A 17,267-nucleotide genomic window follows, 5' to 3' on the forward strand; every position below is an offset into this window, starting at 1 on the left:
CGAGGACAGATAGAAGGTGGGTGGACTCGGACCTTGCCCAGTATACCGTCTTAAGGGGAGAATCTTCCCAGGACTGTCTTAGGTGGCATCCTGGTTCCATTTAGCGTAACAGGGTGCCAAATGCAGTCATTGTGGTAGACTCCAGGCCTGCAGTGTCTGTGAGTGCCGAGTCATACCGTGCTCTGCGTTCTGTGACCTCTCAGTGACACTGACCTCTTCCCTCCCCTGTGAATTTCCCTCCCGCTGAATTGCCCTGTCCACTGTGTGCGTAGCTCTGTGTCCGCTTTGCGCTGTTCTTGCTTATCTCTGTTTAAACTCCTGCACCAGGTGGGGCAGTGAGGTGGAGGTCGGCCTGAAAGCCAGGAACACTCTTCAGATGTCTCCCTGTAGCCAGACGTTATCAGATCTGATCTCCTGACCATGATGTGAGGAAGATAATGCTATTCATTTATTTTTTCATGTAGACGGTAATTTTTAGAGCAGCTTTAGGTTCACAGCAAAATTGAGTGGAAAGTATGGCATATTCCCATAGATCCCTGCCCTAGCACAACCCAATCCTCCCGCATAGTTAACATCCTGCACTGCAGTGGGATGTTTGTTTCCTTTGATTGTTGTTTTTAAAGATGAGAAACTGAGGGTCTGAGAGATTCGACCGTTAGACAACAGGGCTCCAGCTCCCCCAGCTGAAGCCCGCCTGCCTTGCTCCCTGTGACGGCATCCACAGCACAGAGTCTCCTGGGGGCTCAGCGCTCCTTCTGGTCCTCAGCCTTCTTCCCATGGGAATGTAGGGAGCCGGGCTGCACCAGGTGAGAGGCAGGGCCGGCTAGATTGTTGTCTCATGTTCACAAATCTAGACGTTGTTTTCCAGTGGGTGAGCAGGGTTTGGCCAAGCTGTGACTTGATTTCTTGAAGTTTACTTTTTATCTTGTTTCCCTGCTGCCATGTCCCTGTTCCACCAAAGATTAAAGACTGAGAGAGTGATCCTAAAAACGTTTTCAGTTGAGATTTTGATCTGGATGTTTCAGAAGTTACTTTCATGTGACAAGTAATGTCAAAGTTTGGTGGAAATTACTGACAGGCTTTTAAAACCAGTTTGTTCAAAGCATCGATTGTAAATGTAAATTTAAGAGCGAAGGCCATCAATTTCTACCTTATCAGGGCGGTAGATTCAACACCCTCCCCCTTTCTCCGCTAGTCCTCAGCTGAACCAAGTGTAGCCCTCCATGTCCTTTGAAATAGCTGGAATGTGAGTGTCTCTGAACTGGTTGTTGTTGTTCAGTCGCTCAGTCGTATCCAAGTCTTTGAAACCCCATGGACTGCAGCACGTCAGGTCTCCCTGTCCCTCACCATCTCCCCGAGTTTGCCCAAGTTCATGTCCATTGCATCAGTGATGCCGTCCAGCCATCTCATCCTCTGACACCCTCTTCTCCTTCTGCCCTCAATTGTTCCCAGCATCAGGGACTTTTCCAATAAGTCAGCTGTTCATATCAGGGGGCCAAAATCCTGGAACTTCAGCTTCAGCATCAGTCCTTCCAAAGAGTGCTCAGGGTTGACTTCCTTTAAGGTTGACGGGTTTGATCTCCTTGCTGTCTACTGGACTGGTACGTTTGTTTGTTTACACTTAATGGGTGTGGAAAGTGGACTCAGATTAATTGCCTCACTTGGAGTCACACCAGTGATGGCAGAGCTCAGATATGAACCCATTTTTTAAAATGCTTGTGCCTGTGACCTGCTCTTATACATTCCTCCACAGTAAACAAGAGGATTTTTCTATGAGGACATACCACTGGGCAGTAAGTAAACAGTCTCAGCAGGAAAAGAACCTCATGGAGGAGAGGAAGATAATTCATCAACATTGAGCATTCAGCAGCATTGTCTGCAGTTCTGTAATCCCATGGGCGGAGGAGCCTGGTAGGCTGCAGTCCATGGCGTCGCTAAGAGTCAGACATGACTGAGCGACTTCACTTTCACTTTTCATTTTCATGCATTGGAGAAGGAAATGGCAACCCACTCCAGTGTTCTTGCCTGGGGAATCCCAGGGACGGAGGAGCCTGGTGGGCTGCCGTCTCTGGGGTCGCACAGAGTCGGACACGACTGAAGTGACTTAGCAGCAGCAGCTCTACAAGCTTGACATAATTCCCCTGGGCACCATGCAAATAACTGACCACCCCCCCCCACTCCCCCACCCCCGCCCCCGCCGTCTGCTTCCCAGTCTCTCTCTCTCCTTGCCTTCCACCTCCCTCATGGTTTCACCCCAGGTGACCAACCACTGGAATCCTTTAACGGGATGGCTCTTCCTCTTTATTTCACAGATTCCTGGAGAAACCAATATTAGAGCTCCATACAGGGCACTTTGACCACACTGTTTTCTTTTTCTTTTCTAACTTTAACGCATAGAAAATCCCATGGGATGAGGAACCCATTTTGAGAAATGGGTCACAGCAGCTTTTGAAATACAGGCAGATAAGCAATTAGTGTCTGATTTTCCCTTAGGGAAAAAAAGATAAGGAAAGTTCATATATATTACAGTAGTGACTCAGTGAGGTTCTATGCCAGTGGTACATTGTATAAATGGTCATGTTTGGCTAAACAACAGTCTTCTATAGGAAAGCTTTATGCTGTCTTTGAGTCATTAGTAGTACATGGCACAGATTTCCATTCAGACCTGGAGTGGAAACAAATCATCGTAACAATTTTTTTTTTTTCTGTTCTTGTATTAGGTGTATTCCAAAAGCTTTTGGATTTATAAAGTATCTTTGAAACAGGAATAAAGAGTTTACCAAATACAGTGCATTTAATGGGAAGACCAAATCGAACTGAGATGTAATCTCAAGGTGTTTCTGTACCTAGTGTTCATGTACCCTGTCTTTTCAAAGGCTCATTGGTTTCTGTTTGTTTGACTTGAGTTTAATTGGGCTCAATATAGACTTAAATTCAGTAGGTGTGCGATTATTCACCCTGTGCACAGGGTGCCACCACACAGGTCATGCTCATGTAATCCTTACATGCATCCTGTGAGGAATTATCCCAGATTTTCCCATAAAGAAAGCCTGACTCATCCATGATTGTGTGAGTAATTGGTAGTCATTTTAAGTCAAGTTATTTTCCCTTCAAACCTAGTATACTTTTCAACAAAATTAATTTATAAGGAGGAAAATCTCTAAAACACCATCGTATACACATTCTGTTGATGGTTAGAAGATCAACAATCTGGTTCATCATAGGAAGGGTCTGTTGCTGACTCATCAAAGGAAGTTTATACAGTGTATGATTAATGCCACTGGCTTTGAAGTCAGGCCAACACAGGGATGAACCCTAGCTCCACAGCTGTGGAGAAATGGCATGACTCTGAGCAAACATGTTTGTGTTGTAACTTCTCAAAGTCTCAATTTTTTCATCTAGCAAACAGTGACAATACAACATCATTCATAGAGTGGTAACAAGAATTGAATACAATACTGAACATAGAGCATTTAGTGGAGTACCCAGCAGACAGTACAGATGTTTTGGCAGCTGATATTACTAACAGTAGTGGTGAGTTAGGAAGATACTTTACTGATATAGAGTGATTGAAGATAGTGTGCTTTATTATTTGGGGGGACATAGGAAGACTTTCTTATTAATAAAATCATACTGATCTCACTGAAGATTTTTAGTGATAAACAGCCTGTATATAATATGTATGACTTTAGTGATGCTTTTTAAGATATTTTAAAATACGGAGCCAGATTAGAATATTTCCCCATTATGTTCATATTTTGGTTACTGTTGCTAATGGATTGGGGATAGTGGCATGAATAAATTTTGGACAGGTGAGGAGTCCTCAACCCTTTTAAAAAAATGTATACAAAAATAGGTGCAGTGTATTCTTGGAGTCATTAAAAACATCTGTACAACTATTCTATAATAGTTACACAACTGTTTTGATAAGCTCTTAGAGAATAATTTCTTTCCTTGACTATTACTCATTTTCTACTATAGTTCATATCTAGCATAATAGGTCAGAGCTTAGTTTCTAAGCCAGGAAAAAGTGATTGATTTTCATTATATGTAAGTAAACTAATTTTGTTAAAATTAATAAAATTTGAAGATGAAAAATGTATACAACTAATTTATGGCAGAGAGTTTTGGACTTTAAAAACATTTCTAGTATAAGACATCTAGGTTGGGAATATATAGAATTAGCTTCTTTTTTTCATTTCCTATATTTATTTAAAAATACTTCTCCATATAGTCTTGGTCAAGATACATCAGTGTTTAAAGTAATAACTTTGGATGTCTGTACACTAAGTACAGAGAACTTTTTGCAAGAAAAGGGGGAATTTTAAGTATACAGTCCTTATAGATTTTATGCATTATGAGGATGAAATAGATAAATGAATGATTTATCTACTTAGACTTATCTATTAAGAATGATTCACCCTTTTATGATAAACTATCTGTTGCTGGGAACTGACTTTTGAAAATGATATGTATTAATATGTGAAATAAGATTAAATGGATTTAAAAAGTCTCCTTTTGTAGACATACAGGGATGATGTGTATTTGTATGTTATGTGTGTGTTCCAGCTTATTCATACCATTGTCCCCCTTTTAATTATCATCATCCTTTTAACTGAGCAGTGAGTTTTAGTGTTTTAACCTTTAGATCTTCGATGTATGATCTATCTTGCAGCAAAAATGTCTCAAATTCAAATTATAATCCCATTTTTATTTCTTTTCTCAGATGATGAAACATGCTTGGAAAAATTATAAACGTTATGCCTGGGGTAAAAATGAACTGAAGCCTGTATCAAAAGGAGGCCATTCAAGCAGTTTGTTTGGTAAGTAGTATGTGCTTTGGCTCATTCCTGGCAGTAACTTCTCTCCAATCGACTGCACTTGTGGGTGGTGGAGAAAGTCTGTGTGACCCTCCAGATTGTGTTGCTAGGAGACTTGTACACCTGATGGAGTTGTCTGCAGGGGTTGTGCGTAGTGTGTCCTTCAGACATAGCACTGACTGCACTTTGGAACCACCTGCATCCCTTAAAAAATACTGATGCCTGGGGCACACTTCCAAAGATCCTTATTTAATGGGCATGGGCACAGTATCCTGATTTTTAGCTCCCATGTGGTACATAGCAGAGGAGTATTTGTTGGCTGCATTAACTGCTTCCTGTCAGATAAAAGCTGTGTCTTTATCAATAAGCTGGCCAAGGCAGCCAGCCGTGGTGACCTTCACTGTGTCTCAGTGACTCTCAGCTTTGGCTCTGAATTTCTCTTGTTTGCGAGAGAAAGGGAGGATGGAGTCATCTGTTATATGAACTTCCATTCATCCACTTTGGCATCATTTTATTGCTTTGGGTCCTCACAGCCTGCTTCTGTGATTAATACCTTCTCCACGTATTAATAACATTCACATTGTGGAGGTGCAGAAGCTAAGTAACAGAAGTGTTAGATGGATTCCTTGGGTCACAGAGCTCCCCAGCGCCCTTCTCCCTGAACTCCATTCCTCTTCAGTTCTCACAGTTTCGTCTGTAAGTAACAGGATGAAAGGCGGGGGGAGGATGTGAATCTTGGTCTGATACTTCTGAAATCACCATGGAAAAGGTGATGTTCTGTCTTTTAACTGAAGCTGTTATATCGTGTGTGCTGAGTCACTTCAGTTGTGTCTGACTCTTTGCCACCCTGTGGACTTGTAGCCCACCAGGCCCCTCTGTCTATGGGATTCTGCAGGCAAGAATACTGGAGTGGGCTGCCATGCCCTCCTCCAGGGGATCTTCCTGACCCAGGGGTCAGACCTGCATCTCTCACATCTCCTGCACTGGCAGGCAGGTTCTTTACCACTCGCGCCACCCGGGAAGCCCCCTGTTAAATAGATCACATTCTGTGACAAATAACAGCATCAGCTGACCCTATGCGCCACAGTGCCACTTGTGCACCTTCTCATTTAATCCCTGTTATTACGTGCATTTTATAGATGAGAAATATGAAACTGAGAGAGCCACCTACTAACTGGCTGAACTGGTACTTGAACCCACGTGTGACTGGCTAAGGTCAGAGTCTGCTCCTAATCACCCCACTATACTTTTCCATTTATTTAGGACTTTCCATTTGTTTGGCTCCCTTTCCAGCACTGTTATTAATAAACACAAATCTTTGCAAAGTTTATGACCTAGTGCAGAAGACGTATGTACAGATAGTGAATTACCAAAGGACTGGGTGGATTCTTTGAATTGTGGTATTGGAGAAGACTCTTCAGAGTCCCTTGGACTACAAGGAGATACATCCAGACCATTCTAAAGGAAATCAGTCCTGAATATTCATTGGAAGGACTGATGCTAAAGCTGAAACTCCAATACTTTGGCCACCTGAGGCGAAGAACTGACTCATTTTGAAAAAGCTCTGATGCTAGGAAAGATTGAAGACAGGGGAGAAGGGGACGACAGAGGATGAGATGGTTGGATGGCATCACTGACTCAATGGACACAAGTTTGAGTAAACTCCAGGAGTTAGTGATGGACAGGGAGGCCTGGCATGCTGCAGTCCCTGGGGTTGCAAAGATTCAGACACGACTGAGCAACTGAACTGGACTGGGTAGATTCAGTAGATAATCATTGGAAGTTGTGAAAAACAGTAGACTCTCTGGTAGGGAGAAGGACATTGCAGGAACAGTTAGGGAGCACTGGATGAGTTAGGGGGAAAGGCTGGTTGGTTCATCACAGCAACTCACTTTAGACGTGAAAAGAATCAAACCTGGAGTGGTAGCAGTACATGTGGCTTCAGATAATTCTAAAGTATGTTTGAGGACGTGGTGACCAGTTAACATGGGTGATGGTAAATAAAGAGAGAAACCAGACACTTTATGCAGACTCAGAGTTCTTAATTTTTTTTATTGCTTACTATAACTTAAAAAAAAAATTCCAGTTTTGCTTTTATCTCTATGAAAGTTGTTCATACCATTAAGTCTTTTAGTCGTAAATTTGCCATGATCTTTATCAAAGAGATTCCGTAGTTCTGTGTTAATACAGTGGTGATTTTTAAATTTATTGTTAAGCCTTAAAAACATTCCGAGTCTTTCAGCATGGAATGCGGAGGTGAATAAGACGTGACTTCTCCATTTTGAGGAACTTCACAGACTGAAAGGAGATGCATATATGTAGGAACAGGTGGGAGATAGAAAGTGATGAGTGAAAGAGCAATGTAAAGTCTTCCTGCTGAGGGAGTTGAGAGGAAATAAATGAGAGTCAGGCCTGGTTAGGACATGGGAAGAGAGGTTAGGATCAGTCAGAGCTGCAGAGAGGGGGTTGAATTCCATTTTTGAGTAATGGTTTCTTAGAGCTATCACTAAACAATTTTAGATCTAATTATAATTAAAACAGTTTTGTGCAGGTGCACTTTGATGTAATTACACTAAAATTAATATGTGTATTACTCCTTGGTTTCAGGTCTTTTTTTTTTTTTTTTTTTTTTGCTAGAGAATGTGATCACAAATGAAATTTCTAAGAGATTTATTTTCTGCAACTCAGAAAAGACTTTAAAGATTAGTGTACCAGTCTATAGCCTGTGATAATTTTTAGTTTGGTTTGATACAACTTTTAAATTGTCTTTCACTGAAAGAACTTTAGACTGTGTTCAATATTCTTGTTTACTAATAAATTTAGTATTACTCACTTCCTGTCCAAGGTATGCTCAGTGTGGATGTATGGATCTGTCAAAGGTGTTTTATTGAGTAAATATTTTTCTGATATTTTCAGGTAATATCCAAGGAGCAACAATAGTAGATGCCCTGGATACACTTTTTATTATGAATATGAAAGATGAATTTGAAGAGGCTCAAGCATGGGTTGAAGAAAATCTAAATTTTAATGTGGTAAGTTAAACAAAAGCTGCCTATTCAGTTCTTAAATCTCAGTTAACATGGATAAATTCTCCTGTGGGGCAAATTATTGTGTTGTACCCTAGTAGAAACAAATAATGCAATTTTAAATAGTACCTTACTATATTCTTAACTTTCCCTTCCTTAGTACACAAATACATCTTTTTTTTCTTGGCAAATTAAGAGTAAAAATGAAGAAATTAATATTTATTAAGACCTACACGTGCCAAGTATTCTTGTTCAAGTCCCACAGTAACCCCAAGAAATGAGTATTATTTTCACACCTTCACAGATTAGAAATCAGAGCCTCAGGGCTTATCTAGACCACACAGATAGTTGTACATCAGAGCTGTGAGCCCCACAAAAGCCTTGTGCTTCTGCGCTGCACCATGGTGCAATATTGCGACTTTGTTAGATGAACCTTTGTTAGCTAGAACCCAGGGTGTTATATGGTAAGCTGCAGTTCAATGAAAGACCACAAGAGAAATTGAAATAGAGAGGTTTATTACTTAACAGGTCCTGAAAAGGTACATGACTCACCTCCAGGGGCCACACAGAGAGGTCAAGGCAGAGTGTGGACAGAGAGGACCTGGGGCACATGCCTTTATGACGGTAGATCGAGTGCTTCAGGGTTCCGAAGGTAAGGCCGAATTGGTCAATTCAAACCAACTTAGTAGGCTCCAGCAAGGTCTTTTCTGAAGGGCACACAGAGGGCGGGCCCTGGGGGTGGGGGAAACATGATCACAAGAGGGAGCCCTACCAGGAACTGACATTTACTTGTGACCCTGGGGCTTATCAAGGGCACACTCTTGCCTGAGGGACTGCTGCTGCTGCTAAGTCACTTCAGTCGTGTCTGACTCTGTGCAACCCCATAGACGGCAGCCCACCAGGCTCCCCCATCCCTGGGATTCTCCTGAGGGGCCAGTGTTCATTTAAAGCCCCTGCCAGCCACTTGGCCGAACAAAATGGATGCCGAGTCAGTAATACCAGGAAGTAGCTTATCTGACCACACCATATGCATCCAGCAGCAGCTGCATCCAGTTTCCCATAAATAAGGCTTTAAACTTTGTTGATTGTAGACCCGTTTTTCTGGCCGTGTCACGGGGCTTGCAGGATCTTAGTACCCAGACCAGGGATCTAACCTGTGCCCGCTGCCGTGGATGCACGGAGTCCTAGTCACTGGATGGCCAGGGAATTCCCCAAATAAACTTTTACCAGTTTCTATATGAAATATTTTTAAAATTTTGTACACATGCTATCATTTTTAATAAATCTCAGTACCCACTGTACATCAAGGAAAAGGTTCATAATTATGGGTAGTGAACATTTCATGATAGTTTGGGACTACATCTTGTCAGAGCAAATCTAATTCCACAGTCCCTCCTTTACCCTAGTAATGAGATTAACAAAGAACTTGTTTTCAGAACAGGAAAAGTTGGCCCTGGTGATTTTTAGTCATTCACTTACGTTTGCATCATCGGTATTTTTTTAAGTTGAGTTACATACACATACCCACACACATACTTTTTTCCAGATTCTTTTCCATTATAGTTTATTGCAAAATACTAAATAGAGTTCCCTGGGCTATACAGTAAGCCCTTGTTGTTTATTTTATATACAGCAGTATGTGTCTCTTAATCCCAAATTCCTAGTTTATCCCTCCCCCTTTCTCCTTTGATAACTAGAAGTTTGTTTTCTGTGTCTGTGAGTCTGTTTCTGATTCATAAGTGCATTTGTATCATTTTTTTAGATTCTACATATAAATGATATCATGTGGTATTTGACTTATTTCACTGTATCATTTTCAATCTGAGATTACTTTGCAGAAATTCTTATAAGCCTCTTTCTATCTGCTAAGCATTTGCTAATATCTGTAAATCCCCATAACCAGGCACGAGTACCATGCTGTATGTTGAGAATGGACAGAGAAAGGGTGTCTCCCTGCTGACCCCTCTGCATTGTGGAGCTCTTCTCACCAGCACCGTCCAGAGTATTAAAGGCAGCATAACACTGAGTCCTTTTCCTGCCTCTTTGAATTAAAAACATATTCCTGTTCCTCTAATTAATTGCCATAAATAACCCACTTTGGAAATCACTGAGTTAAAGAATCAGATGAGTCTGTGTTTAGTCTGCCTATAACTGAATTTAGAATATAAAAGACACAGTATTCCAACATAAAGGGACCTTGGAAATTGACGTGTTCTGTCTTTTTATTTTAAATATGAAAAAACACGCTCAAGGATTGAGTGATTTTGTAAGATTCTATGGCTTTTTGGTTGGATATGACCTGTGGTAGCTCAGATATAACCAATAGACCTGAGTGTGAAAAATTAAGGCAATGAACCAAAAGGTTTCTTTCTGAGGATTTTTCCAGTAGTCCTATATGAATGTGAGAGTTGGACCACAAAGAAGGCTGAGCATCAAAGAATTGATGCTTTCAAACTGTGGTGCTAGAGAAGACTTTTGAAAGTCCCTTGGACAGCAAGGAGATTAAATCAATCAATTCTAAAGGAGATCAACCCTGAATAATCATTGGAAGGACTGATGTTAAAGCTCCAGTACTTTGCCCACCTGATGCTAAGAGCTGACTGATTGGAAAAGACCCTGATGCTGGGAAAGACTGAAGGCAGGAGGAGAAGGGGACGACAGAGGATGAGATGGTTCGATGGCATCACCGACTCAATGGACGTGAGTTGGAGCAAACTCCAGGAGATGGTGAAGGACAGGGAGGCCTGTTGTGCTTCAGTTCATGGGGCTGCAAAGAGTCAGATACAACTTAGCAACTGAACAACAACAGCAGTTCTTTCTTAATAGTATTTTTGCCCTGCCACGTTATTTTTGCGTAAACTCAGCTACCTTCTGGTAAAGAACTATGGACTGTCTTCAGCTATATATGGAGGAGAGAATGGAGAATGTATTCCCTCCCCATCCTCTCTTCTGGAAAAGGAGGAGAATGAGACCTCGATTCTTCCAGGAGAGTAGACCTTAGTGACATAGGCTAAAGAGTGTCCAGGTTCCTTGTTTGGCACTTATGCCTTTGCTGCCCAAAAGTTTCCCCGAACACTGCAGCAGTTCTTTGCTTTTCCTGTCCAGTGGTAGTCTGAGAAACTCTGAAATCATTTATTTAAAAGGATGAAGCACAAAAGCCTCACACAGTAATAGTCAAGGTAACAGAAGGCAGTTGGCTGGCCTCAGACCATGACCAGGTGACATGAATGTGCTCCATGGACCGTAGGAGCCTGTGAGGAGGCAAAGGGAATCTAATAGGGGCTATCAGGCTATTTAGAACTTACGAAGAGCAAATTCTTTGACTTCTTGCTTGTCAGATAAAGGAATTAGACTATCAGTTGAATGATGCCTAAGATACTGTGCTTTGTTTCTTTAAAATTGTATTTTTGTATTTCTGTAAGATTTTCTTCAATGACTTCACATACTTTTATATAAAATATAATTTAAAACTGTTATTGATAATCTTGGGCTATACCCTTCAAAATATACTTTAAAAACCATAGTCACAGGTCTCAAATTTCACTTTATTTTACTGTTCCTAATGTGAGAGGTCTTGAAATGTATTTTTTGCAGTTCTCTCTTTGAGTATTCAATCTATGGCTTTGCAAAGAGTTGGACACAACTGGGCGACTGAACAACAACTTTGGGTATTGCTATATTTTTCTTTAAAAATATAAAAGTTTATCAGTAACATCCAAATGATAATACTTCCCATATTAAAACTAATAACACATATAAATTCAGGGCAACTATATTGATTTAAAGTGCTCCAGCTACAGTCTTCTAGTTGGTTTTATTATGTCCCATAAAAGAATCTTTCCTGTATTCAGTCATTCTACCCGGAGATTCTGGCAATTGTGTCAGCAATTATAGTTTTCTTTCTGAAAATGCTGAAAACATTGTTCCATTTATGTAAAGGAAGGAGAAATTGGAAAAGTTAGACAGAAAACTTATTTTTATGGATAACATATAGTATCATTCCAGCCTGGATGAATTATTGCTTGTTTTCAAATTAACGCTTTTTCCTGATAAGGTATTTTAATTGACAGTATAAAGGTAATGCAAAAAAAAAGTTAATGCATCCAAATTTATTGCAAGGGAAAAATAAGAACGAAACTGAAATAGAGCCACTGTTGTTGAGAGTTGTTTTATCTTGTGATGCTCCTGAGTATAAACAAATCTTACAGTCAAGAATAAATTTGTTTATATGTGAAATATTCAATTTGCATCACTTACAGGTATAAAGTACATGTTTTTTATTGGTTTATACTGTCATTAACCAAAACTCATTTTCTTTTAATTAAGGCATAGCAAGTTGATGAATCTGCATACTTGGTAGTACAAAGTTCAAATGGCTGTAACAACTGATTTAAATCACTGAGATAATCTATAGGATCGGGGGCTTCAGGTAGAGCTTTCTATTTATTCCAGTTGTCTAAAGGCACAAAGGTCTGGGAAGAAAACTGTAAGGGTAGACTCTGGTGGCTGAGTTTTCTGGTTTTAATTCAAAGTAATCCTAAAACAAGGAATCGGAAGCAGATCCTCGGCTACTCATTACTCATTCATTAATTCATGTATGTATTAATTATATACGAATTACCTTTTAAAAAACCTTTTAGTTTGTGTTGGAGAATAGCTCATTAACAATGTTGTGGTATTTTCAGGTGAACCCCCAAAGGCATCCAGCCTTATATATACATGTATACATTTTTCCCGAAACTCCCCTCCCATCCATGCTGCCACGTAACATTGAACAGAGTTCCATGTGCTATACAGTAGGTTCTTTTTAGTTATCCATTTTAAATATAGCTATAGTAATTACCTTTTAATTGTCAAGTTCTTACCCTAATGAAGCTTATAGTCTAGCAGGAATAATAGTCAAATTACCTAGCTCAGGCCAGGTTTTTTAGGAAATGAAGAAAGGACAAAGGAAATTACTATTTAAAGAGTCCTGAGACATACAGAGTATTAATGCGAGGTGATTTTTTTCATAGATTACCTGATTTAATCTTTGTGACACATTACAGGGGGTAAGTGGTGTTTCCCCTATTTTTATAGACGAAGAGGTAACTAATTAATCTGCTGCAAATCATGCATTAGATAAGACCTGTGCTTTTTAATAAGATCTGCCTAACTCAGTACCCTGTTTTAGTGGAAAGGAACTGCCAAGAGTTGAGAAACATAGGCAGCCAAAGAATTTGAGTCCCTCAAAAGTAGGCATGTAATCTTGATATCTCAGTACTCATTAGGATGTATCATTCCATAGGTATTCACTAAAGATTAATGAAATGATGAGATGTTGTTACCTTGTCCTACTTGCTGACAAACTGTGCTAGACTCAGCTAGGAGAGAATCTGACGTGGAACATGGGTAGAACATGGAATATGACACTGTGCTGTGTCATATTTTTAAATAGTTAGAAATGATCCGCAGTTCAGGTGCAAGTGATGTGCTTGTTTTTCCCTAACCTACTTCCAGAACAGGTTTTTGGTGGCTCCTGATACAGAAAGATCATTAGCCTAAGAACAAATGATCAGGAGTTTCATATTTAGGCCTTTGCAAATTCAGTTCTGAACTTCCTCCTCTCTGCTGCTGCTAAGTCGCTTCAGTCGTGTCTGACTCTGTGCGACCCCATAGACGGCAGCCCACCAGGCTCCCCCGTCCCTGGGATTCTCCAGGCAAGAACACTGGAGTGGGTTGCCATTTCCTTCTCCAGTGCATGAAAGGGAAAAGTGAAAGTGAAGTCGCTCAGTCATGTCTGACTCTTAGCGACGCCATGGACTGCAGCCTACCAGGCTCCTCGTCCATGGGATTTTCCAGGCAAGAGTACTGGAGTGGGTTGCCATTGCCTTCTCCTTCCTCCTCTCTACTGTGACTTTAAAGAAGTATTGATCACCTAGATCCTTCTGTGAGGAATATTGAAAACTGACTTCTATAATGAATTTTATGTCATAGACATTTTCTCCATATAACAATTTCTTATATAAACCCTCAGTAAAAATTAAAATTATTATTAAAAAGCCTTTTCCTGCATTGAGGTAAAGTGATACCTCTGTATGAGAGGATGAGCTTTGAGAATGACAAAGCTAATGATTAGCTTGTTCCAGACTCTAACTAGCAACACAGTGAGACTGATCTTTGGCAAACACTTGAATTGTGCTTTTTAATTGTAATGAACACCATATGTTTTAGATAACAGAGGTATCGGTAGCAACAGTGCCTGCATTTCTTAAAGACCCAGATTATTCTCTTACACAATTGGAATGCCATCCTACTTTTTAGAGAATAAGCTGTAGGGCTCTCTATCTGAAGGTTGTAAATTGACCTCAAGAAGCAAATTGGGATCTCTTCAAGTGCCTGAATGAGTCCTTGGGCTTAGGTCCAGAGCTCCATACCATGGAGTATAAGAGAAGTGACCTTTGCCTTAGTATTGCTTTTATAAAAGCTCTGTTTTCCAGCAGCCTTTACAGCCAATGGTGTAGATGACTGAGTTAATTATCCTGTCAAATGGAGCTGTTCAGTGTTTTCTCTCTGAATGCTAATCACTGTCTGCCAAAGGAGATGATTTCGGTTTTGGCTATAAGGATACTGAGCTATGATCCCTCTGACAGTAATCAGTGATAGAGTGGACTGCTACTTGAGGGCCTTTCTGGACCTGCTTGGTAAAACTAACCTATTAACAGAGAGAAGAAGGTGATTTGCCTATCTTTGTTGCCCGAAGAATTTGTACTTTGTTCATCTTAAGAGGTCTATCATGTTACTTAAACATGAAGTTAAAAGCTGCTTGGACACATATTATACTAAGCTATACTGTTTAATATTGTAATTTAATCTATTAAGAGGAGATGTAATCTTTAAGATGTTACTACAACACACACTTTGAAGTACCACATACAAGTGAATGTGTATGCTAAGCCTAAACATAGACAAAGTTTATAGGTAGTTACCTGTCTTGAAAAGTCTAATGCTGTTTCCACTGGTTCTCAGTAAGATAAAGCATAGTTGTTCAGTTGCTCAGCCTGTCCCACTCTTTGCGACCCCATGGACTGCAGCATGCCAAGCTTCTCTGTCCTTCACTATCTTTGTGAGTTTGTTCAAACTCATGCCCATTGAGTCAGTGATGCCATCCAACCATCTCATCCTCTGTTGCCCCCTTCTCCTCCTCTCCTCAATATTTTCTGGCATCAGCGACTTTTCCAGTGAGTTAGCATCAGGTGGCCAAAGTACTGGAGCTTCAGCTTCAGCTTTAGCATCTGTCCTTCCAATGAATATTCAGGGTTGATTTCCTTTAGGATTGACTGGTTTAATCTCCTTGCTGTCCAGAGGACTCTCAAGAGTCTTCTCCAACACCACAGTTCAAAAGCATCAATTCCTTGGCGCTCAGCCTTCTTGGGCTCTGAGAGCCTTCTCAGCTCGCACATCCATACATGACTACTGGAAAAAACATGGTTTTGATTATATGGAAAGTGAAAGTGAAGTCACTCAGTCGTGTCCGACTTTGCGATCCCATGGACTGTAGTCTACCAGGCTTCTCTGTCCATGGGATTTTCCAGGCAAGAGTACTGGAGTGGGTTGCCATTTCCTTCTCCAGGGGGTCTTCCTGACCCAGCAATCGAACCCAAGTCTTCTGCATTGCAGGCAGACGCTTTACCCTCTGAGCCACCAAGGAAGCCCACAATTATATGGAAATGTGTCAGCAAAATGACGTCTCTGCTTTTTAATACGCTGTCTAGGTTAGCACATGTTAGTAGTGGAGCAGTTGTTATTAAACAGAGTTATGGCATTGGTTTGTAGTGGGGCAGCTGTTATTAATTAATACTTGCTTGTTCCTTGCTTATAGTTCATTGAATAGAAAACTGACAGGAAGTTTAGAGGAATAGCTAGGAGAGAAGTATTCTCTGATATTAAGGCTCAGAGTATTAGTCTAAAAAAAAACCTAATAATTGAAATCGAGAATAGGATTAAGATATTTAAAATTAAGATATTTCTGGAAATAAAAATTCTTTTCTAAGAAGTCTTTTTCAGTTTAAAGCAATCCAGTCTGTCCTGCTGTATGGAACATAAGTTAAGAATTAAGGAGAATTCCTTAAACTTGATGCAGGTTTGATTCTAAATAATTATCTTAAAGCCTGAAGGTGCAAAAGAGCAATGTATCTATCAAGGAACGTTTGTGCCTCTATAATTCCTCAATCAAAATCCATTGCTGAATCTGTTCTACAACCTTAATTTGTTATTCAAATGGGCAAGGCTGTTATTTTATTTACTAAAATCTATCATCTTCAGTTTAGTTCAGTCACTCAGTCATATCCGACTCTTTGCGACCCAATGAATTGCAGCACACCAGGCCTCCCTGTCCATCACCAACTCCCGGAGTTCACTCAGACTCACGTCCATCGAGTCAGTGATGCCATCCAGCCATCTCATCCTCTATTGTCCCCTTCTCCTCCTGCCCCCAATCCCTCCCAGCATGAGAGTCTTTTCCAATGAGTCAACTCTTCGCATGAGGTGGCCAAAGTACTGGAGTTTCAGCTTCAGCATCGTTCCTTCCAAAGAAATCCCAGGGTTGATCTCCTTCAGAATGGACTGGTTGGATCTCCTTGCAGTCCAAGGGACTCTCAAGAGTCTTCTCCAACACCACAGTTCAAAAGCATCAATTCTTCAGCGCTCAGCTTTCTTCACAGTCCAACTCTCACATCCATACATCATCTTATAATTTGCTTATAAAAGTGAATAAGTTGCTTATAAAAAATGCAACCTAATAAGTTTCTTTGAGTTATTTAAGATACCATCCTGTCTTATAGGAGGAGGTTGAAATATATATGTGTGGATCAGAGACCCTCAATATGAGGGTTAGGAGAATATGTTGCCTCACCAATTTAGGTACAATGCCCCTTATCAGCGCAGAAGCAGTTACGGAACGAGAACAACACCCCTTTCCCTTGGCAACATAATTCTCGTAAAAGAAAAGGGGAGAATGAGAGGATAACAGGCAGGAAGGCTAGGGGCCCCCAAACGGAGAAAATAGGCTGCAAGTGTCAGACGTTTTTTATCTTTCTGTTAAGCTGCAGGGCTTCCCTTGTAGCTCAGCTGGTAAAGAATCCGCCTGCAATGCGGGAGACCTAAGTTCGATCCCTGGGTTGGGAAGACCCCCTGAAGAAGGGAAAGGCTACCCATTTCAGTATTTTGGCCTAGAGAATTACGTGGACTATATAGTCCATGGGGTCGCCTAGAGTCGGACACGACTGACTTTCACTGTATTTATATTTGTATATAGCAAGCACATATACACATACTTAGTATGCCAGAGGACAGCAGTACTAAGGAAAGGGGTTAACTTAATGTGGAAATTACCAGTCTAAGACACCCTGGGCAATATGAGACTTTAGTAGGGAAGCCTAGT

General features: G+C 40.7%; 1 protein-coding gene across 1 annotated transcript in view; it reads left to right on the top strand.

Annotated features, from left to right (window-relative positions):
- The window catches only part of MAN1A1 (mannosidase alpha class 1A member 1), a 172,906-nt gene that overhangs the window by 40,024 nt on the left and 115,615 nt on the right, over positions 1-17,267 (top strand). Inside the window, exons 3-4 of the mRNA XM_018053007.1 lie at positions 4,727-4,823; positions 7,737-7,852. Coding sequence (XP_017908496.1) covers positions 4,727-4,823; positions 7,737-7,852 — 213 coding nt within the window. The remainder of the gene's footprint in view (positions 1-4,726; positions 4,824-7,736; positions 7,853-17,267) is intronic.

Source organism: Capra hircus, chromosome 9, assembly GCF_001704415.2.
Source record: "Capra hircus breed San Clemente chromosome 9, ASM170441v1, whole genome shotgun sequence".
NCBI classification, from domain to species: domain Eukaryota; kingdom Metazoa; phylum Chordata; class Mammalia; order Artiodactyla; family Bovidae; genus Capra; species Capra hircus.